The following is a 22,782-nucleotide window of genomic DNA, read 5'->3' on the forward strand; positions in this document are numbered from 1 at the left end:
GAAACGGACATTGGAAATCAGGAAAGATCAAAGGAAATTGCTTTATAAAATAGAGGCCCAGGAAAATAAGGATAGAAGGAGTAATCTCAGGATACGAGGCGTCCCAGAGAGTTCACAGGGGGAGGACTTAAAAGGGTTAATGTGTAAAATTTTAAACTCCATAATGGATAGACCTACTTCAGAAATGTTTAAATTGGACGGTGCATTTAGAATAGGAAAAGCCCAACAAGGAAAAGATAGAGAAAGACCGAGAGATATAATTATCCAATTTCATAGGCCGGGTGATGAAGAAGAAATTTGGAAGAAAATTAAAGGAAGAATAAATATTAAGTATGAAGAAATAAATATCCAAATTTTTGCAGACTTAGCACCAGAGACATTATGGAGAAAGAGATCTTTAAAACCCCTGGTGGATCTGATGAGAAAACAGAATGTGCAATATAGATGGGGAGCCCAGGCGAGTTTAATTGGATGGAAAAATGGACTCACGGCTATTCTGAGATTTCCTGAGGACTTGAGAGACTTCTGTGATAGACTTGATTTACAGAGAATAAGGTTACCAGGGTGGGAAGAAGAAGAAAGAGATATAGGGGCTAAGGGGAGAGAGGATTGGCAGTTAGTAGGAGGGAGAGGATAGAGAGGGGAATGGTTCAAAGGAGAGGGAGGGTGGGGGGCCCTTTTTCTTTTCTCTCCCTCTCTCTCTCTTTCTTTATTTTACCTCCTTCTCTCTCCAGGATTTATATGTTTAAAATACTGTTTTCACACCCAACGGTCGGTAAGAAGATATCAAATCAGATAGATAAGGAGACGGGGGGGTTGGGAAAAGGAGAGCCGTATATGGACAGAGTTCAACCCCCAGGTAGTAAATCAAAGGTGTGTATCGGCCCACAAATGATTAGTAGGCAAATTGTAAGCCTAAAAAGAGGGGGGATGAAGGGGGGAGGGTGTAGGTGGGTGGGGGGAGAGGGTTGGGGAGAGAAAAGAGGGAGGGGGGTTGGGAAAGGGAGGGAGGTATTTGGGGTGTGGAGGGGGTTATTGGGAGAGGGGTGGAGGGATAAGGTTAGAAAAAACAGTAGGGGGACGGTAACACTCTGTGGGATAAGAGAAACAGGAAAGAGGAAGGGAAGGAGGAAGAAGGAGTTAAGAGGAGTAGGGTAAGATGGAAGAAATCCAATTTATAACCTATAATGTAAAGGGGTTGTGTTGCCCTGGGAAGAGATTCAGGTTATTGAAAGAACTACAACATAGAACATCTTCGGTGGTATTTTTGCAGGAAACACACTTAGAAATGGAGTCAAAGGTTAGGCTGAAGACTAGATATTTCCCGACATGGTATTATGTGGACTCACCAATTAAAAGAACAAAAGGGGTTGCTATAGGTTTTGCAAAGAATATAAGGTTTGAGGTGGAGAAGAGAATAACGGATCCGGAGGGAAGGTTTTTGTTTCTGAGAGGTAAACTACAGGGAATTGAGTGTACAATAGCTAGCATATATTGTCCAAATAAGAAGCCGGAGACATTTTTGAGAGGAGTACTGAAGAGATTGATGGACTTCAAAAGGGGTTGTATGATAATAGCTGGAGACTTTAATGTCTGGATGGACCCGTGGATGGATACTACTTCTTGTGTGAGGAGGGAGGAGAGCAGGTCCTTAAGACTATTAAAGAAACTGATGCATGAGTGTCAATTAGTGGATATATGGAGAATTAGGAATATGAAAGATAGAGACTATACCTTTTTTTCACATGTACATGAGACTTACTCTAGATTGGATTACATATTGGTAGAACATCGATTTATAGAGTCTGTAGTAGAAGTAAAAATTGGAGGAAGTACTCTGTCAGATCATGCCCTGTTGCAATGAAGTCAAGATGGGGTAGAGAAGAGAGAGAAGGCTATGTGTGGCGAATGAATGAGGCACTCCTTATGGTGAAGTGATCGATCAAAAGATCGAGAGGGAAATTAAATGTTTTTTGAGGAGAATGAAACAGAGGATGTGTCGGGTGCAACAGTATGGGAGGCCCACAAAGCCTACATTAGAGGACTACTCATTGCAATAGGGGCAAAAAAGAAAAAAGATAGGAGAGAAAAGATTAATAGATTGCTAATTGAAATATATGATCTTGAACAGGCTCATAAACAGGAAAGATCTAAGGAGATGCAGAAAATAATAAAGAAGGAAGAAGAACTAGAGAATGTAATGGAGGATGAAAAAAGAACAGTCTTTAATAAAGTAATAAGTGAAAGGTATAGATGGGGAGATAGGCCAGGAAAGTACTTAATGAGAACTTTAATGAAAAAGAAAAATAGGAATTATATAGAGAAAATAAGAAATCCCAAGGGTGAATTTGTACACTCAACTAAAGACATCGCAAGAGTATTTAAAGATTACTATAATGAGTTATATAATATTACACCCCAGGATATATTAAATAAAACTAAAACAGTAAATAGAGAAAAAAAGAAGGACATACTTAAAGGAGGCAGGTCTACCGAAATTAAGTGAAATACAATGGAACTCTCTAGAAGCAGAAATTACATTAGAGGAAATAAAAATAGCGTTAAAAGGTACTGCAGTGGGGAAAAGCCCAGGTCCAGATGGGTATACGGTAAAATATTATAAAAAATATAAAGAGCTACTAATACCCAAGTTGAAGATATATATGAACACTCTGGGAAATGGGATGGAGATAAGGGGAGAATCCTTACAGGCTAATATAGTTTTAATTCAGAAGGAAGATAAAGACCCCTCGCAGTGTGCGAGTTATAGACCAATAGCGCTGCTGAATGTAGATACTAAACTATACGCAAAGGTTTTGGCAAATAGACTAAAAGATCTGATGCCGGAGTGGATACATGGAGATCAGGTGGGGTTTGTCTCAGGGAGAGAGGGTAGAGACAACGGCTTGAGATCACTGTTGCTCATACAGGAAGGTAAAAAAAAGGAAAACCCCAATGATACTGATGTCGATTGACGCTGAGAAAGCATTTGATAGAGTGAGTTGGGGTTTCATGATGGACACCTTGGAAGTGTTGGGGATGGGAGACAGAATGAGAAAGTGGATTGGAGGGCTAAACAGAGGGCCTACTGCCACCATCATGGTAAATGGAGGAAGATCGGAGCTTTCTGAGATGTCAAATGGTACAAGACAGCGATGTCCATTATCCCCACTGTTATATGTTTTATCATTGGAGCCATTATTGTCCACGATTAGGAAGAACATAGATATAAAAGGAATAAGGATAGGAGGTAGAGAACATAAGGTGGCGGCTTATGCGGATGATTTGATGTTCTATGTTGGAAATCCTAGAACGTCACTCCCAAACTTAATGAAAATCATGAAAGAATATGGGGAACTATCAAATTTTAAAATTAATCCGACAAAAACCGAAATCTTAAATATAAACCTTAAAAATAGTGAAAAAGAAAAAATACAAGACGAATTCCCTTTTGTTTGGAGAGATAAAGAATTAAAGTATCTGGGGATAAAACTATCAACCTCAACTAAGAACCTGTATAAAGCTAACTATATTTCACTACTAAACGAGCTTAAGGAGGAGCTGAAGAGAGTGGGAGCTGGAAACCCGTCTTGGATAGGTCACATAAACCTGATAAAGATGGTAATTGTGCCCAAAGTACTATATAAATTTCAAATGATTCCAATCAAACTTCCAGAGGCATATTTTAAAGAACTTAAAAAAATGATAATAAAATATATATGGAGAAATAAAAAGCCTAGAATACGCTAAGAAACGCTGACTAGAAGTAAAGAAAGAGGTGGATTGGGTGTACCAGACTTTAAGAGATACTATAAAGCGGTGATAATTGCGAGAATTTTTGATTGGACTCATAATCCTGAGAAAAGTTGGGTCAAAATTGAAAATACACTGAGTGGAACAAATTTAAGTAAGATTATATGGGTACCTGCACAATATAGGGGATTAGATGATAGCACAAGTATGTATACTTTTAACGTTTTAAGAGTGTGGGAAATGTTACACAGACAAAAGGGATGGGTTTTTAATTCACAGTTAATGCCACTAAGGAATATAAAATATTTTACCCCTGGACAGGAAAACATCGCAGGGAAATGGATCATAAAACAAGAGGCGCAATTGAGAGATATAATGGTTGGGGAGGAATTAGGATCATATAGAGAGTTGGAGAAAAAAAAGGGAGAAGTTTTCAATAAGATGGATAGATTACGATATTACCAACTGAAACACTTCTGAGAGTCTCCCAAAGCCTGTAAGAACTAGAAAAGAATGGAATCCATTGGAGAGACTGTTGGAGACACGGGGAGACAGGAGACATGGAATTGCAAAAATACACAAAATATTAATTGAATTAGACACCGACACAAAACTAATATACATAGAGAAATGGGAAGAGAAATAGTTGAGGAGGAGCAAAGGAAAATGCTTAGATTAATTCACGAAAACATTAGTATGAGGGAGGAGGAAATAAATTATAAGTGTTTGATGAGATGGCACATCACACCTAATGTAGAGCATAAATTGAATGGGGAAATCTCACGGTTATGTTGGAGAGGTGGAGAGGGGGGCACGTGGTATCATATATGGTGGGAGTGTTCAAGAATACAGGTGTTTTGGCGGAAAATAGTTTATTTAGTAAGGAAAATCACTAGAATTAATATAGTATTAGACCCAGAGTTATGTCTTCTCCATATCACAGAGTTCCCAGTGAAATTATATAAGGTCTCGGGGATATGGCATTATTTGAGTGCAGCGAAGAGCTTGATACCTAGGTTTTGGAAAAAAAAAAAAAAAAAGGAGGTGCCAACTGAGGAGGATTGGATGGGCAGAATGAATCAGATCTGTGGGACAGAAAAACTGTATTACATGCATATAGATAAGATGGAGATGTATAATATAAAATGGAAAAAATGGGAAGAGTATAAAGAAAAAGTGAAATATATGAGAATATAATACAACTAGAAATTGATTTAGAAATAATAGAAATGTATGGTGTAAAGGAGAAGAGAGAAAACGCAGAGTGGGAGAGGGAGGGGAGTGGGAGGCTGAGGGAGGGGGGAGGGGAAAGAGGGAGGGTGGAGGTGAGGGATTTAAATAATTTATGCAAATAGGAAGATATTGTTTGAATATCTTTTTAATAGAAATGTGAATGTGATTTGTATTTGAATTGACAAACTAATAAATATTTATATAGAAAAAAAAAAAAGTACATCACAAGGAGGTCAACTGCAGGTTCAACGCACCTGTCAGTGAATTCTGAATTATCTCCAAACTATCTCAAACTAATACTACCAAACATAAAGGATAAGTTCACCTTTTGGAGCATGTTACACCCATATTTAGGATGAAACATGCACAGAGAAATTGCTCACAGCACCCGCTGTCACATTTTGAAAATGGCACAGCTGGGTGGAGCTCCACCTGGGTGCAAGTGAAATGCTCTGCAGACTACTGGATTTAAAAAAATGCACCTTTTCCTGCAAAAACATGTTCATTTATTATGTTTCAAAAAGATGAACCTAGCCTTTAAGGCCAGTCAACACAGATCAGACAATTTAAAAAAAGTGATATATGTTATGTGAGAGCAGTAACAAACCTACACCTCTGGCTAGGAAACTACAGAGCTTAGAGCAACAACACACTTTTTATTCACTGAAGATTTTCCACACAAGTGTTGGTTGAATACTCATTCTAACTGGGGAGACAGAAAAATTAAATAAAAATTGTATATATATATATATATATATATATATATATATATATACAGTTGCAAGAAAAAGTATGTGAACCCCTTGGGATTACGTGGAGTTTTGCATGAATTGGGCATAAAATATGCTCTGAACGTCATCTAAGTCACAACAATAGAAGAACACAGTCTGCTGAACATAATACTACACAAACATTAGATGTTGCCATGGTTTAATTGCACATAACATGTAAACATTCACAGTGCAGGGAGGAAAAAGTATGTGAACCTTTGGACTTAATAACCGGTTGACCCTCCTTTGGCAGCAATAACCTCAACCAAACGTTTCCTGTAGTTGCAGATCAGATCTGCACAACGATCTGGAGTAATTTTGGACCACTCCTCTTCACAAAACTGTTTCAGTGTAGCAATATTCTTGGGATGTCTGGTGTGAAACGCTCTCTTAAGGTCATGCCACAGCATTTCAATCGGGTTGAGGTCAGGACTCTGACTGGGCCACTCCAGAAGGCGTATTCTGTGCTGTTGCAGCCATTGTTTTGTTGAATTACTTGTATGCTTTGGGTCATTGTCCTGTTGCATCACCCATCCTCTGCGGAGCTTCAGTTGGCGGACAGATGGTCGTACGTTTTCCTGCAAAATGTCTTGATAAACTTTGGAATTCATTTTCCCATCAATGACAACAATCCGTCCAGGCCCTGAGGTGGCAAAGCAGCCCCAAACCATGATGCTCCCTCCGCCATGTTTTACAGTGGGGATGAGCTTTTGATGTTGGTGTGCTGTGCCTTTTTTTCTCCACACATAGTGTTGTGTGTTCTTCCCAAACAACTCAATCTTGGTTTCATCTGTCCACAGTATATTTTGCCAGTAGTGCTGTGGAACATCCAGGTGCTCTTTTGAAAACTTCAAACGTGCTGCAATATTCTTTTTGGACAGCAATGGCTTCCTCCGTGGTGTCCTCCCATGTACTCCATTCTTGTTTAATGTTTTCCTTATTGTAGATGTGTCAACAAAAATGTTAGCATGTGCCAGAGATTTCTGTAGGTCTTTAGCTGACACTCTGGGATTCTTCTTTACTTCATGCAGCATTCTGCGCTGTGCTCTTGCAGTCATTTTTACAGGATGACCATGCCTAGGGAGAGTAGCAACAGTGCTAAATTTTCTCCATTTGTAGACAGTCTGTCTTACCGTGGACACATGAACATCAAGGCTTTTGGAGATACTTTTGTAACCCTTTCCAGCTTCATGCAAGTCAACAATTCTTGATCGTAGGTCTTCTGAGAGCTCTTTTCTGCGAGGCATGGTTCACATCAGACAGTGCTTCTTGAAACCAGTAAACCCAAAACAGGTGTGTGTTTTTTAAGGGCAGGACAGCTGTCAGCAACACATCCAATATCATCACACTGATTGGAGTCAAGATTGGCTCACTCCTGGCTCCAATTAGCTCTGGGAGAAGTCATTAAGCTAGGGCCTCACATACTTTTTCCTCCCTGCACTGTGAATGTTTACATGTTATGTGCAATTAAACCATGGCAACATCTAATGTTTGTGTAGTATTATGTTCTGCAGACTGTGTTCTTCTATTGTTGTGACTTAGATGACGTTCAGAACACATTTTATGCCCAATTCATGCAAATCTCCACGTAATCCCAAGGGGTTCACATACTTTTTCTTGCAACTGTATATGTATATAGCTTGACTTAAAAACAGGTCTGTTGTGCACAACAACCAGAATTCAGCTATCATTTTTCTGCTGTAAATTAGAATTGGAAATCTAATATTTCATTAATTAAGTCTATATGCCCCTATCACTTTCTATTTTTCCAAACATTATTTATTTTTAACATAGTCTTCTTACCATGGTATATATCTTGTAAAGATCCGCCTCCACAGAATTCCATGCAAATCCAAAGCTTATCTCGCCTGACAAAACACAGACAAAAAAAGTTATGACCAAGATGTGATTAAAAGTGATGTTAAAGAGTTACTTCACTTTTTTTTTTTTTAGACAAAAAAATATTCTGCACTAGATGATCTATGCACATTGCAAGGATTTTAACAAACTTTGTTGCAGATTCCTACCTTTCGTTATCCTGAAGAAATAGCTGTTTGTTTGTCTGTGTCCATGTGCAAAATTAAGTAAGGAAGAAACTTTATAATTATCAATCAGCTGCTGCATTTGCGGGGTTTTGATTAGGAAAGTAGCTGAGTCTGCAACCCTTTAAACGCGATTTCCCTTTGGGAGTATTTCACTAAAAATGGCATTTTTGTTGCAAGGGATGCCCAAAATCTGGCTTGTATCTCAGTGCAGACCTCTAGGAAAATCAGGAAGATAAGCAAGAAATGACATTTCTGGGGGGGGCACGCCTCCAGGGTTCCATATTGCATTGCATTTTACAGATCATTACAGCACTCCAGATTGAAAAGGAAAGGAAAGGTAATTTTTAATAACATTCAATTACAATATGACTTGTGTACCAATTGTAAATGCTATTTTACAATATTATTTTTTTTTTCCATGAATGTGAAAAAACTTTAATTAAAATAATAAAAGGAGATAATGTAAATACAAATACACTGACATAACTATAAACTTTTATACTACACAGCAGCTTTTAGGTTTAATATACAATAATCCAAAAATAGTTCCAAAGCGATACCCCTGTAGGAGTCGCTGGTGATGATGGGTTCTGCCACAAATCATTAAACTACTCGGTCCCCACCGACACACCTGGTTAAAAACTGTAGGCTTCTCAAACCAATTACACTAGTCCACACAGTATCAGAAAGAACAGCATCAACCATAAAGCATGAATGGCATAAAAACTTCACTGTAATTCGTGGTAACAACTCAAAATGTGTTGCCAAGTGCACTCTGCGCATACATCCTCAATAGTGGTTGGTGTCACGGTCGCCCGATTGCCACCCTCAACATGCGACAATCGCACGACCGCGACCAACAATAATACGTCACGCCCGTGGCGTCAGACCCCAGACCTTCTCACCAAACTCGTGACCGAAGGACCGGCCGATCTAAAACCGTGGTGACGTGCGTAACAATGTCACACTCAGCTGCGCCCTGCACAACGATTCTCCAGCTAATGGAACGCAATCGACGCACCGGCAGCCTGAATGCGCTTGTTACTGGGTCGGGTTAATTATGCAACTAACCCTTCACTGCCACCACCCCTTTTTGTACAGAGAAAGGGGAAACTCTCTTTATCCAATATACACTGTAATGGTTGAAAAGTCGCCTATCCAATACGGTCACTGCAGGCCGATTGGGCAGATGATTAAACAAACACAGTAGCGTCTCTTCAAAAGGCAGGAATTCGTGAATTGCAAGTAAGCGCTTAGAAACAGTTTAACACTTTCAGAAAGAAAGATTTATTACTAAAAGAGTCAAACAGGTGCAATAAAAAATTTACAAGGAAGATGTAACTAAGATATATATTTATATATAAAAAATAGGAAACAGCCCAGCACAGCAAAGAGATAACAGGAAGAAGTTAAAAGGTTAAGTTACTTGCCATGTTAAGCCTTAAGGTAAGCAGATCCAAGTTGCACAGCGGAAAGGGTCTTTGATCTCCTGCTGTTACAATGTTAAAATTAGGAGATGTCTTTTGCTTAACTTTTTAGGCTTGCCAGCCTGTCTTTTAAAGTCCCCCTGCAGGGGGGGGTGGCTCTGAATACTGGCCAATACCCTGTTTTGGGCGGGATTCTCGGATGGACTCTGCATTAAAACTGACAGCTTCATAAGCCATGATATGAAACATAGGTGACAGCTGACCTGAGGAATGTTCATTTACTTTCTGTCACCTGGCTGGTAGGGTTTATGAGGTTCCAACGTCTTTCAAGTCCGGGAAAAGAACTTTCTTATTTTGGTTAGGATATGTGAGCCTACACAGGTTGTGGGGTCAGTGCTTCCCAATTCTCTGAGGAACACTGGCCTTATCATGACTTAGGTGAGGAAGGCTACACTTTCGCAGACTGCTCGGCACCAAACTAAGGATGCCTTAACCTGCTGTTGACCCATAACCAGCCCACCATATGTCACTGTGCCTCTCAGGAAGGGAGGGGGAAGGAGAATAAAGGATTGAGGCATACTCCTAATAAAAAAAAGGGGAACTCCGCGTCCAACTCTGATGAGCAAGTTTGCTACAGTTGAGTGTATGCGATACTAACAAAGGGTACAATTGGAGGTGACTACAAGTATCTGGTGCCCAATAGTGTTTCCTGGCTTTAGTTGGGGCTGTAGGTGGTGCATATACAGCTGTCCCTTTAAAACTATACACAAGGGATACGTATAAAAAACATGCAGCGCTAATGAATAAATAAAGGTGCAAAATTATTCCAAATGACTAAAAAGACAATGAAACAGTCATAAAATGATTGTAAAATAATGTAAACAAATGTTCCATATTGCAACCAAAAACTTATTGATAGTCTATATATAGTGTTCCCCTTTAAAATCCGCAGTAATGTTCCAAGCAATGTAGAGAGATTGTGCACTCACCAGATGCACAATGTAATTGTGCATTAAGAAAAATCCACAGAAACCTCCTTTAAGGGTCTGGTCTGGGATGGGGGAAGATATCCTCCCTCTAGGTGGTTGGTCTGGTCAGGAACACACGGAGATAATCCTCCCTCTGGGTGGGTGGTAGTAACAGGAGCACACGGGATGACAAGAAGATCCAGCTGGCCAGAGGTCCCTTTAAGGGATAGGTGGGTTCAGGTGCCTGAGTACAGGATCTCCCTTCTCTGGAATCATCCAGAAAGAAAGATGGCCACCGGGCCTCCACGTGGCTCCGGCGGCTTAACGTCATAGCGTCTTAGCCCCTCCTGACGCGTTTCTGCGCACACACTTCTTCAGAGGCAGAATGGCACCATGATCGTAAGGTCGGCTGTTTATACAGAAAATGGTGCATGCGCAATGAATCGGCGCCATTTTGCCGTAGACAGACACGTGATGCATATCTGTGTGCGACGCCATTTTACCATGGGTAAAAAGTATCTCACTGAGAGGTACATAGCCAGATGCTCATATATAAATGCAAACGATAACAAAATATACCCGAGAAACGTAATGGTGATGGCACATGTTATCATTATTAAAAGGGGGGAAAAGAACAGAGGACTGCCACTATTGTCTTTTTAGTAATTTGGAATAATTTTGCACCTTTATTTACTCATTAGCGCTGCACTTTTTTAATACGTTTTCCACAAGGCTTTATTTGGTTTCCTTGAGTGTCTAGCTGTTTACCCATAAGAACGGTCACTTTTATTGCTTTCGTATTCTATACACAAGGGATAGCTGATGGACTGCTAAGTAAGTGCATTCTCAGCTGGCATTAACTGAGGGCAGAAAGTGATTAGCTTTGCATTTTTGCTCTGCATTTTTGACACCAATCCCAGTATACAACAAATGAGATCCAGTACACTTGGCAATTAGTTGTTCCAGAAGTCTCAGTATTCACAATCAGGTCCTCAATAGTCTCTCACTGGTGTAGAAACAGGTCTCTCCAGCTCTGGTCCCAGCTCAGCGAAAGACCCTTCTGTGGCTCAGTCTCATTCTCTCTGGATGCAGGCATAGACAGGTAGGAGCAGAAGGTCTTTGCCCCACAGTCCACAGCAAAAGAGGCTCTGATTGCCTTAGTCTTCAGCCTTAATCTCACGAACCATCCCTTCACGACTGTCCCTCTGGTCTTTGCACCCCAGCACATGTCCACACTGCCAGGCTCCCCACGCTGTTCTCAGAGCAGGCAAGCAAAGGTCCACTCACACGGATTTCCCCACACTGTCTGCCTGGAGTCCAGTGTTGACCTCAGCAGCAGGTCTGCATCTGTTTGCTACCCACCTGTTCTTTCTCAAGGTCTGGTAATTTGCCTTGGAAAAAGATTCTGTATTTCTCCTCCTCTGTATGCAGGGAATTGTGTGCATCAAGCTCTGCAGCCATAAGCCTCCATTCACTTGAATCAAGCAGAGCCACTCTACGATCTATATACTCTCCTGCTATCTGATTGACTCAAGCTCACTGCCAGGAAGGGGGAGGGGACAGGAAACAAAGGGAGATTTCACAGAATCCATTCTGCTCACAGCCTTACATAGCAGTTAGATTAAAGAATAAATAAACCCAACATTTCATATTCCTGATATGTGACTGCTGTACCATGTACTTGTATGAAAATGTATCCTGCTCTCCTTGTATTGCTTCCTTTGTGTGGAATACCTGGTGTTCCTGTTTCCTATTAAAAACTGACCACGCTAGACATGAAAGCACAGCACGGTCAGTTCTTTAGCTGTGCTGGAACTCAGGCTGCTCACCTCCATGATCAGACTTCTGCTGCCACCTACCCCCCTCCCCCATGCACAGCTTTTCTTTGGGAAGATCGGTGTTCTGCGGTTTCTGCTCCCTGGGTTCCTAATACAGCTGAGAACAGAGGATATGTGATAAGTTATAAAAAAAGGGGATATAAAGGTAGTTTTAATGTGTTATTTATGTATACATAAATGTTTTCTATTTTAAACTGAATAGGTTGTTTTACAAGGTGAGGGTTTACATATACTTTAAAGAGGTAGTAATGTCCTTTTTTAATGTTTTACCTACAAGTAAGCCTTTAATACTGTAAATATCTCCTAAACGTGCACCTTGCACTTTCAATGAACGGCACATCTCTACACACTGTGCAGATTGTCTGTAGAAGAATCCAATCTTAGCTGTGTGCAATGTGGGGAAGAGCAGTACTGCTGAGAGCCCTGCCAGCAGTGACCCCACCCCATCAGTGACTTAAGGAGCACATTCACTATAGACTCCGTATAAAAGTGTGTTGAGAAAACAACAAATTATCTACATACAGAAATCTTGCTTGTTCTTTCTCAATTTCCAAGTCTGAATATCCTTTTTTTCCCCAATTTTACAATGGAAAGGCTCCAAGGTGAGCACAAAGGGGAAGTGAAACAGAAGACAGCCCTGCTGTGTTCCGTTAAGCCCTATACGCAAGATGAAAATATTACAAGAATGATCGTCTATTTTTAATTTTTCTTTGCATGCTAGTCTCATATCGAAAGTAAAAGTTCTGAAAATTTTTGTACAACAGAGACAAAAATTCAGAAGTGTTGTAATGTATTTGTGTTGTATTTTCAGATGAAAACTGTGCTGATTAAACGAAAATCGTATTATCCGGTATCGTACGAGAAACATTTTCGTGTTTGTCCCTTAAAATTATTTTGGATAAAAGCTGTGTCCTAATGATCAGGTTATCGTGCGATCACTTTGAAATAAATATTTTTCGTACAGTTTTCTGATCGTGTGTACTAGGCTTTAGAAATTCTGAAGGGGCTTGAAAATAAACTATTAACCTTTGACAGAGGTTAGGATGGGGGGGGGGGGGGGCGTTGGTGCAACAGATGGCAATGGTCAGTTTTAATATGTTTTTTTGTTCCCTCAACATGTTTTAGATGTGAATATATAAATTGCCAATTCACTCAGTCAAATGCATTATCTGAGTCAGCACAAGCCATGGGGTTGCACAAGATTTGGCTGCATAGATGAGAGTACTTTAACAGTATTTTCATGAGCCCTGAGGGTTGGAAGAAAGCCTATTTGATGAAAGTTAACTAAGACAGTGAGGTGAAAGAGAAGACTGTTAGCTAGAACTTTTGTGAATAATTAAATAACATCTATATTTAAAAGTGAGAAAGGGCAATAGCTGGTAAAAGATGAAGGCTCTTTCCCTTCCTTGGGGATAACCGAATATGTGTCTTCATTGAGTCTGGGGGAAGACTGGAGTTTTAGGATAATGAGTTGAAAACTTTTTTTAAAGTGTAAAGCCACATGTGGGAGGAATATTTTGTAATATTGAACTGTAAAGCCATCAGGTCCCAGAGATTTACCCTGTTTGATAATTGTACAGTAACTTGCAGTTTCTATGTGGTTATAGGCCAGACTAGGAATTGGGATCCAGTTTGGGTAAATTGAAGGAGGTGAAATATACCTCAATCTTTTCAGGAAAGACCTTAGGTGATTAGCAAGGGGTTGAGGTTTGAGGATTATATAAACTGGAGTAAACACGCCTGCTATTTTTTTAGGATGGCTTACTGTCTTACCTTGGGAATTCTACAGTAGGTAAATATGCCGTAATGTGCAAGTATACTGTGCAAAGAAGAGCCCCTCACTCACTCTATAGGGATAGCAAAGAGGTAAATTTTTTTACATGATACCACAGAGTTACAAAGCTCACATAGCAACTGCACATAATAGATGAGAAACTTCATTAAAAATCAGTTTAGACCACAAGTTATTTTTCAAAGAGTATTTGTAAAACCTGATTGATCAGAATTTGCTATTACAAATAAAATAATGCAAATGTTAATGCGTATCTATGGTCAAAGTGTATAATCATATAGTATATAATTATCATATATTAATTTCCACATTGTATTTCAGTTATTTCTAACCTACTCCTAATTTGAATAATCTTGAAGATTGTAAACATTACTATGCCCTGGGAGAAGGCACTGCTGTGTCACATTGCACAGAGCCTGCCATCTGACCTACAGAGGTGCTGAGAGGAGGAGTTTCAGGAGGTAAAGTCAGTACAGGACCCACAGCTTGCAGGCAGCAAGGTACCATGGGATATTCAGTTCTAAAAATCAAAAGTAAACAGCTGTTTGAATCCGTATTTATAAACAACACTGCTCCAGATGCAATTATACAAATTAACATATTGGTACTTTTGTATTTTTCTGTTCATTTATCTGCACATCAAAGGGATGGATGTAGATCTGCAAATGATGTCAGTTAAAGCAACCTAACGGTTTCCCTTAGTTAAGATGCCGCTGCCTGGACCAAACACCATTGGAGAATCGGCTCGACTGAGAATGGCGCTGGATCCCTGGACATGTAAGTGTCCTTATATTAAAAGTAAGCAGCTACACTATTTGTAGCTGCTGACTTTAATTTTTTGGGCGGAGACTGTAGCTCCTCTTTACCTCCTTAGCCTCCTTCTCTCTTCAGCTAATATTTTCCTGTTTATTTGTTTTGTTTGTTTCTATTTTATTAACTATTAATACTTAAATGTTTTTTGTTTAATATTTTTACACATTTAACATATAGTTTACACATTTCCCATTTTATAAAAGTCCAAAACTGAAAAAACAAACACTTTATTTCATTTATAAAAACTTTTGCAATGCTTTGTACCAGAATCATAAGGTCATTATAAACAGGACAAATTACAGAATAAAATGTGCATATTTTATGTGAAGTAACATTCATTTTTTTTAACGAACACTGTTCAAAAAAAAAGGAAAAGTGTGGTTTCTTTAGCTTGTTTTATTGTCTAAAGATTGTTAAAAAAAACAAGCATTGTTGCAAGACAATATCATGAAAAGAAAGCCTTGTTTGACCCTAAACAATATATCCATTACCTTGTTATCTTAGTAATGACAAAGATATTGCTGAATAAACAGGTCTATAGCAGAATTCTAAAACTTGCTCTGGTCCACAGTGGGTGAACAGTGTGAGAAGCAAAGTGGTTAAAGAGATGGCTAACAGACAGCCATAAATGACATGATAGATTTTTTTAAGGTACGTTTATATTGGATTGTCAAAAAAAACTATTGTTTGCATTGCTATTACAATGTTGATGTTATAGAATGAAAGTGCAAGCTGTGCCTATAGAATTTATTTAAAAAAAAAACAAATTGAGCTACAAGATAAAGCACATATAATGCAATTTTTGCAAGGCGTGTCATTCCCCTGTGTACTCCATTCTCCCAGTTTTTCCCTTTACAATATATAAAAATGTTCACATGATAATTGCAAATATTCTTTTGAGGCTGGCTTGACAGCCTCAGGGCAGGTTGGCTTGTCTACTTATATAAAGTAAATTGACTCTGCTCTGTGCTTTTCTGTAGCAGCTTCAAACTAGAGCAATGAAGTGGCTAGTTCACCAAGAATTTGCATAATTATTCAGCTCTTCTTATTCAGTGTAGAAACAAATTTGTTAGGAAATTCAAAGCGATTGTACATTTTTCTGAATGTTTCAAATGTGGGAATACACACAGAGCATCCTTATGCCAGAGACACCTTTAACATATACTACCCCCCTCATAGTAACAGCAAATTCATATTATGCAGCACCAACCATTGGGAACTGATCATTCATGCATTATGTTCCTATAGAATTTTATAGGCACTCTTTTACAATGATACAACCATAATAAAATTTCAGAAAAATGAGATAAACGTCTCTAAATAAATAAATAAATAAATAAAAAAAAAATAAAAAAACAATTCTGTTTATAGTACCCTTATGTTTTTAACAATCATAAACAGGAGGAATAAAAAAATCTGAAGCTGGTTGTAGCACCCATCTCTGCCTTAGTATGTCAAAGCTGTTAAACTACACCCTGTTCCAAATTATTATGCAAATTTTATTTAAGTGTCACAAAGATTAAATATTTTGTTTTTCAGTGTAACTCATGGATGGCATTGTGTCTCAGGGCTCTTTTGATCACTGAAAACTATCTCGGACACCTGTGATAATTAGATTGGCAGGTGAGCCCAATTTAAGGAAAAACTACTAAAGGAGGGTGTTCCACATTATTAAGCAGAGCACCATTTTCAAGCAATATGGGGAAGAAAAAGGATCTCTCTGCTGCTGAAAAGAGCGAAATAGTTTAATGCCTTCGACGAGGTATGAAAACATTAGATATTTCACGAAAACTTAAGCGTGATCATCGCACTATTAACAGATTTGTGGCTGATTCAGAGCATAGACGGGTTTGTGCAGATAAAGGCACATTGAGGAAGATTTCTGCCAGATCCATGCATCAGATCAAGAGAGCAGCTGCTAAAATATCATTACATAGCAGCAAACAGATATTTGAAGCTGCTGGTAAAATCATCTTCATGCATGACAATGCACCATCTCATGCTGCAAAGAATATCTCTACATCAATGGCTGCTATGGGGATAAAGGGAGAGAAAGTCATGGTGTGGCCTCCATCCTCCCTGACCTCAATCCTATTGAGAACCTTTGGAGCATCCTCAAGCAAAAGATCTATAAGGGTGGGAGGCAGTTTACATCCAAACAGCAGCTCTGGGAGGCTATTCTGACATCTGGCAAACAAATTCAAGCAGAAACTGTCCAAAAACTCACAAGTTCAATGGATGCAAGACTTGTGAAGCTGCTATCAAATAAGGGGTCATATGTTAAAATGTAACATGACCTGTTAAAATGTTTAAAAAGTTAAAATGTTGTTAAAAGTTTGATTGAAATAGCTTTTGATTTCAGTAAATATGCTGCAAACACAACAAATGACAATTTTCAGTTCTTTACAACCCATCAAGTGTTTTGAAACTTACTGTGTGTAATTATTTGGAACAGTGCATTGTAAGTTTTTTATGTTTATAAAAAAAAAAAAAAATGTTATCATTAGGAGGTGTGTTTTGATAAAATTTGAACTGTACTCTTAATAGTTGATAACATGAGAATTATGCTGACTGTTCTATACACCAATTACTTAGGTAAATGTAAAAAATATATAATTTGCATAATAATTTGGAACAGGGTGTACAACTTAAATTTTGCTGGAAAAAAAACTTCTCTAGGTGAACTAAAACACTGCATAGATTTAGGTAAGCATTTTGCAGATGTATACTTTTCTATATTCTGAAAAAAACTGTTGTTGGTTTCACCATATCCCTTCTCAAACGTAATTATGAATATGAAGCTCTGTCTTCAGTGTGCATTGAGAAAAGCTGCAGCATTCCTTTGAGAGAGGATGTAACTTACATAGTATAACAACAAAACATACCATTTTTTTTTTCAGGGGAAGGCCGTAAAGCAGAACTATAGGCAAAACTTTGCTTCATTTTGGATAGAGCAATGGAGGGTGATAACCCCTGTCAATTTTTTTTTTGCCATCCGTGTCCCATTGTGGAGATTTCCCTTCACTTCTTGTCCCATAGCCAAACAGGAAGTGAGAACAAATCTCTGCAAATTAAGGGAATTTCTTGGGGACCCCTAGGTCACTAGAACTAGTGTTCCCCTTGGTAGATTTCACATCTATTACTTTTTTGGGAACAACCCGATATTTGTTTTCTTTTACTTTCAACGATAATGGTAAACTGATCAAATAGATCAAACGAAGTGACTCTCCTTAAAGCGGAACTTCACTCTCAATTATTTTTTTTTCCATAAATGATTTATTGGTAGCAAACTGTATTGATAACAGGTATATTATATTTACATGTGTGTAATCACAGCAGCATTAAAAAAACATGAGTATTGACATACAACAGTATCAAACTCGATTCATTAAACAAGAAAAGGCACAAGTACAAGTCAGCTATGAACAGTTATGGCCGTCCCAATGCAGAAATAAATAGGCAAGCTCTATACTGCTCCAGAGTATGCACGTCTGCAGGATTGACAGGGCGAAAGCCCATGGTTCCTCTACACAGAGTACAAGAACAAGCTGCATCCAACTTATCATTCTTCCTGTAGATTTTTTTCGGAAGGAGTGCAGTTATTTGGGACATAGAAAAGAAAGATTTAAGAGAAGGAAAAGAGTGGGGAGAGAAGGAAAAAAAAATGGAGGAGAAAGAAAGGGAAAAAAAGGGGGGGGGAGAATAAATAAGTAACGAAAATAGCTCAGCCCTCCTCTCCCGCCTGAAAGATCCCCCGAGCTCCCAGAAAAAGAATCAAGAGGAGCTAGACCACCTTCTACTTATGATATCTGAGGATGGCAGCTAACACAAACCCTCAAAAGGGTCTGTGTCTGAGAACCAAAAATCAGAAAGAAAGTACCCCTCCAAGACCACTTAGTTCTCAGGTAACCATCAGTGGATTTGAAGTGAATCCAGTTAAGCCAAGTAACATGAAATTTGTGTATGCGAAACATGAATGAGCTCCTCCATTTCCTCAGTTTTGTTAATTCTCAGGAACCATTCTCGAATCGTTGGGATAGTCTGTGAGCGCCAGCAAATTGGTATGCACATCCTGGCTTCATTAACAATATGCATAGCGAGGGATTTGAAATATTCCTTTTAGGGAGGGTTGTGTGGTGCAATAGATATTGTGCCAGGGTAAAGTCCAAAGGCAAGGTCGTGACCTGGAAGATTATTTTATCAACAGTGAACCAAAAGGATGTCAAAAGGTAACAGCTCCACCAGATATGAAGCATGGATGCTTTGCCACATCTCCAGCAGATGTTTGATACTGTGGGGTTGCATTTATGTAGAATCACCAGGGTCCTGTACCATCTAGTCCCGACATTATAGGAGTTTTCCTGGACCGCCACATTTAGCGATCCTTTATACACAAACTCATTACGCTTTTCCCATTCCTCGTCTGTGAGTGAGAGCTGGAGTTCTTTCCCAGGCCCATCTTGCACTATCTGGTTCAGTGGGAGAGTCTGCTAGCAGTATAGAGTATATAGCAGAGATCAAATGGCGCTGGGGGCATTTCCAAGTACATAGAAACTAGTATGCCGTTAGGGATCTAGCCCATGGAGATTCCGAAATTTGTGGGTTGTAATGTTTGATTTGCCTGTATGCCAAAACAAAAAGGTTTTCATAGAGGAAACAGACTCAAGGTGTGCTAGAATAACGAATTTACCCCAAAGAAAAAAATGGCTGCCTATAACATTCTCGTGGGGCCACTCAAGCTTCAGAAAAGTCAGAAAAGAGTCTGACAGCCCTGGAAGGAAATCCTTGTTGTTTCAGAGAGGTGTTAAGGAACCAGGGACAGACAAAAAAGAAGGAGATTTAAAGGCCTACTGAAAACTTTTAAGTGTTGACCCTATAAGGGGGTGAGCTAGAACATTTTTTGGCCAATGTTTGGGAGGAATCCAGGGCCAATGTTTGGGATGAATCCAGGGCAGGGGTTGTTGGGCCAGGCGCTTTTCCAGGTCCACCCAGGATTTTCCTGGTGTATGGAGGTTCCAATCCACAATATGAACTAGTTGGCAAGCCAAATAATATTTACCTTCATTTTAAATAGCGCTGATCGCTCGAACCATGAGAGATTAAGGTTAGCCCACCGTTTAAGGTCTTCCTGGGTAATGTGCAAAATTGATTTAAAATTTCCTATCAAACAGTTCAGTAAAGGAAGCTGGGATTTGAATACCTAGGTAAGTAATAGCATGGTGTTGCCATGTGAATGGGAAGTGGTCCTTACATTGGGTCACTACAGATTACGGTACGGAGATACTGAGGGCATGAGATTTATGATAATTAATCTTCAGATTAAGTGTTAAATTAAGAGTGTTAAATTGTTCTAGTTCTCTTAGCAAAACAGGCAGAGAGATCTGAGACAGTTGCATAAACAACATGATGCGATCAGCAAATGCAGCCACTTAACTCCAACAGAGAGGCCTTTGATTTCTGGGTTCGATCGGACTCTAAGAAAGGTTCTAGTGCAAGAACAAAGATTAGGGGGGCAGAGAGGACAACCTTGGTAGGTTCCATTAGTAACAGAAAAGGCATATGACAGGTGGCCATTAGCTAGGACACGGGCGATCGGGTTCAAATACAACACCAAAATACTAGCATCCAGGGAAGTATCCCGATAGCTCGGAGGACTTCCTGCATGTATGCCCAGTCCACTCTGTCAAATGCCTTCTTGGCATCAAGGGACAAAAAAAAAATCTCTGGGTCATGCTAGCTGTAAGCCAGTGGTGGAGGTTAAGTGCTTTGATGTTATTATCGCGAGCCTCTCTTCCCGAGACAAAGGCCACTTTGTCTAGCTCCACCAGGGAGGGTAGAAATGGAAGTAATCGATTTGCTAACATTTTAGAGTATAGCTTTATGTCCATATTAAGAAGTGATATTGGTATATTGCTTTTAACCCTGGATGCATCCTTTCCTTCCTTAGAGATAACAGTAATATGTGCTTCTAGAAAACGTTCGGGAAGGGGCCAGCACTTGGTAGCGAATTCAGCATCTACAATAATCGAGGGGCACTCACCTCTTGGAAACATTTATAATATTGCAAAGTCAAGCCATCTGGCCCTGGGCTCTTACCCGTCTTCATCTGTTTCATGACAGCTATAAGCTCTTCCATGGAAAGGTTATGTTCCAGGTCATGAGCCAATTGTTGAAAGATGGCCTTCGGGCTATATTTAGCTAGGAACTTTCTAATCTGCTGGGTATGGGAGTCAAGAACAGCCTGAGTTCCAGTGTGCAAATTATTAAGTCCCTTATAATAGCATTCAAACTGATGTACAATCTCATAATTTCTAGAGAGGAGATTATTGTTTTGCCTGTGGAGGTGGTGAATTTGCAATGATGGTCTCGTCGCTTGCCAACTGTCTCCCACTTTTATTTCCAAATTCATAAAACACTCTCTGCCCCAACACATAACGACATCTGGTTTGTTTGCCTAACTCCTCCAGCAGAAGGCATCTTAACTAGGAAAGTTAAACGAAGTTATTTTGTGCACAAGACTACTTGTGGAAGGCTTCCAGCACCTTTATACGACTGATACGAGTTTGGCATAATTTTTTCGCTTGAGCTGACAAGGCCAATAACTCGCCTCGAATGAGATTTGTGGGTTTCCCACAAGGACACTCAGGAAATGTCAGGGGAGTCATTTTTCTCAAAAACACATGTGTAGTCTAGAAGCCAGACGACGAACATTTTCCATATCCTTCAAAAGGGATGCATCCAGTCTCCAAATTTTGACCCTTTTTAAATCCTTATGTTACTAGCATTAGTAAATAGATAGGAAAGTATATCATATTTTACTTGTTTTAAACTTTTTATTTTTACATATCTTCTGTTAGTTCTTGGTTTCCTTGCTTAGGCAAATGATGTCATACATCCCAGGAGTCTTCAGGAGGGGAGGGGAGGGAAGATTCTCAGCTCAGCCAATGCCTGACCTAAGGGAAGATGGATTCCAGGAAGTAAATGTTACATGAATCATCTGCCCTCACTCAAGATGGCCACAGTCAGAAATACCAGGGGGTGTTTTTCAAAATTAATTCTCAGCAAAATAAAAGCGAGGAGACATTGATTCCTAGATTGTAAGCTCTAACAAGCAGGACCCTCTGTTTCCTCTTGTACTAAGTTGTATTGTAACTGTTATGTCTACCTTCATTTTGTAACGCGCTGAGAAAACTGTTGGCACTACATAAATCCTGTATATCCTGTACATAATAATAAGAATGGATGGGTGCATTTGCTTTGAATATTAACAATTAATTAAATAGCACTTTTAGTTTGTGGTGCCCAGATGCAGTGCAGTTCCACTTTAACGGGCAATAAAACCTGGCAGACGTTCTAATCACTCTGCACTCTATTTAAAACTATAAAAATGTTTTGCCTTTAGCTATACTTTAAAATATGATTTGCATCATGATGCATACAATTGGACAAGGGCTGACAACCATTTTTTCCTTTTTCATTTAAGCCTTGGTTCCCATTAGTGCTGCTGCATAATCATGGGCTTTTGATGCATTTTCAAGCTGCATTTTTTTTTTGTTGATGAAGCCTGGATTTTATACACAAACCTTTCCTAAAAATGCATGTAAATGCATTTTACATTTAATTTCCATGTGTTCTCATTGAAGTCTATTGGGCCAAAAACACACTATGCTGCACCAAAAGAAGCACCTACACATAGTTATATAGTTACATAATTAGTCTGGCTGAAAAAAAGACAAAAGTCCATTCAGCTCAACCATATATACACCTTTTCAAAAATTGCCCTGCACCATATATTGAATTGACGTGAATGGGCACCACAGAGAAAAATGTGATTTCCACTGTGAGAGAAATCATTAGTATGAACAGGGTCTGACAGTGTGTAGTTTGCAATGCTATGCTGGTCCCATATTAAATAGGTACATTCAATACTCTACCTCAGATAGCTGCCAAAGTATGCCACGATGTTTGTGTGTTTGCAGTCCTTCATCATTATAATTTCCTGCTGCACCACTGCAAAATCTTCTCCTGGAGAAAAAAATCACATCAGATTTTAGGAGAAAAATTGAATGCGCATAACAAATAATACATATACATTCTTAAAATGACAATAAGCTCTGGTTTAAAAAAATAAAATAAAATTATT

General features: G+C 39.2%; 1 protein-coding gene across 6 annotated transcripts in view; it reads right to left on the reverse strand.

Annotated features, from left to right (window-relative positions):
- The window catches only part of MAP4K3 (mitogen-activated protein kinase kinase kinase kinase 3), a 478,522-nt gene that overhangs the window by 315,801 nt on the left and 139,939 nt on the right, over positions 1-22,782 (reverse strand). For all 6 annotated transcript variants that reach the window (XM_089681775.1, XM_089681773.1, XM_089681774.1 and 3 more), the window contains exons 3-4: positions 22,574-22,664; positions 7,560-7,624 (exon numbers count right to left, since the gene is read on the reverse strand). In XM_089681775.1, coding sequence (XP_089537901.1) covers positions 7,560-7,624; positions 22,574-22,664 — 156 coding nt within the window. The remainder of the gene's footprint in view (positions 1-7,559; positions 7,625-22,573; positions 22,665-22,782) is intronic.

This window comes from Staurois parvus, unplaced genomic scaffold (genome assembly GCF_062004578.1).
Source record: "Staurois parvus isolate SC_StPar_1 unplaced genomic scaffold, SC_StPar_1.0 ptg000277l, whole genome shotgun sequence".
Taxonomy (NCBI): domain Eukaryota; kingdom Metazoa; phylum Chordata; class Amphibia; order Anura; family Ranidae; genus Staurois; species Staurois parvus.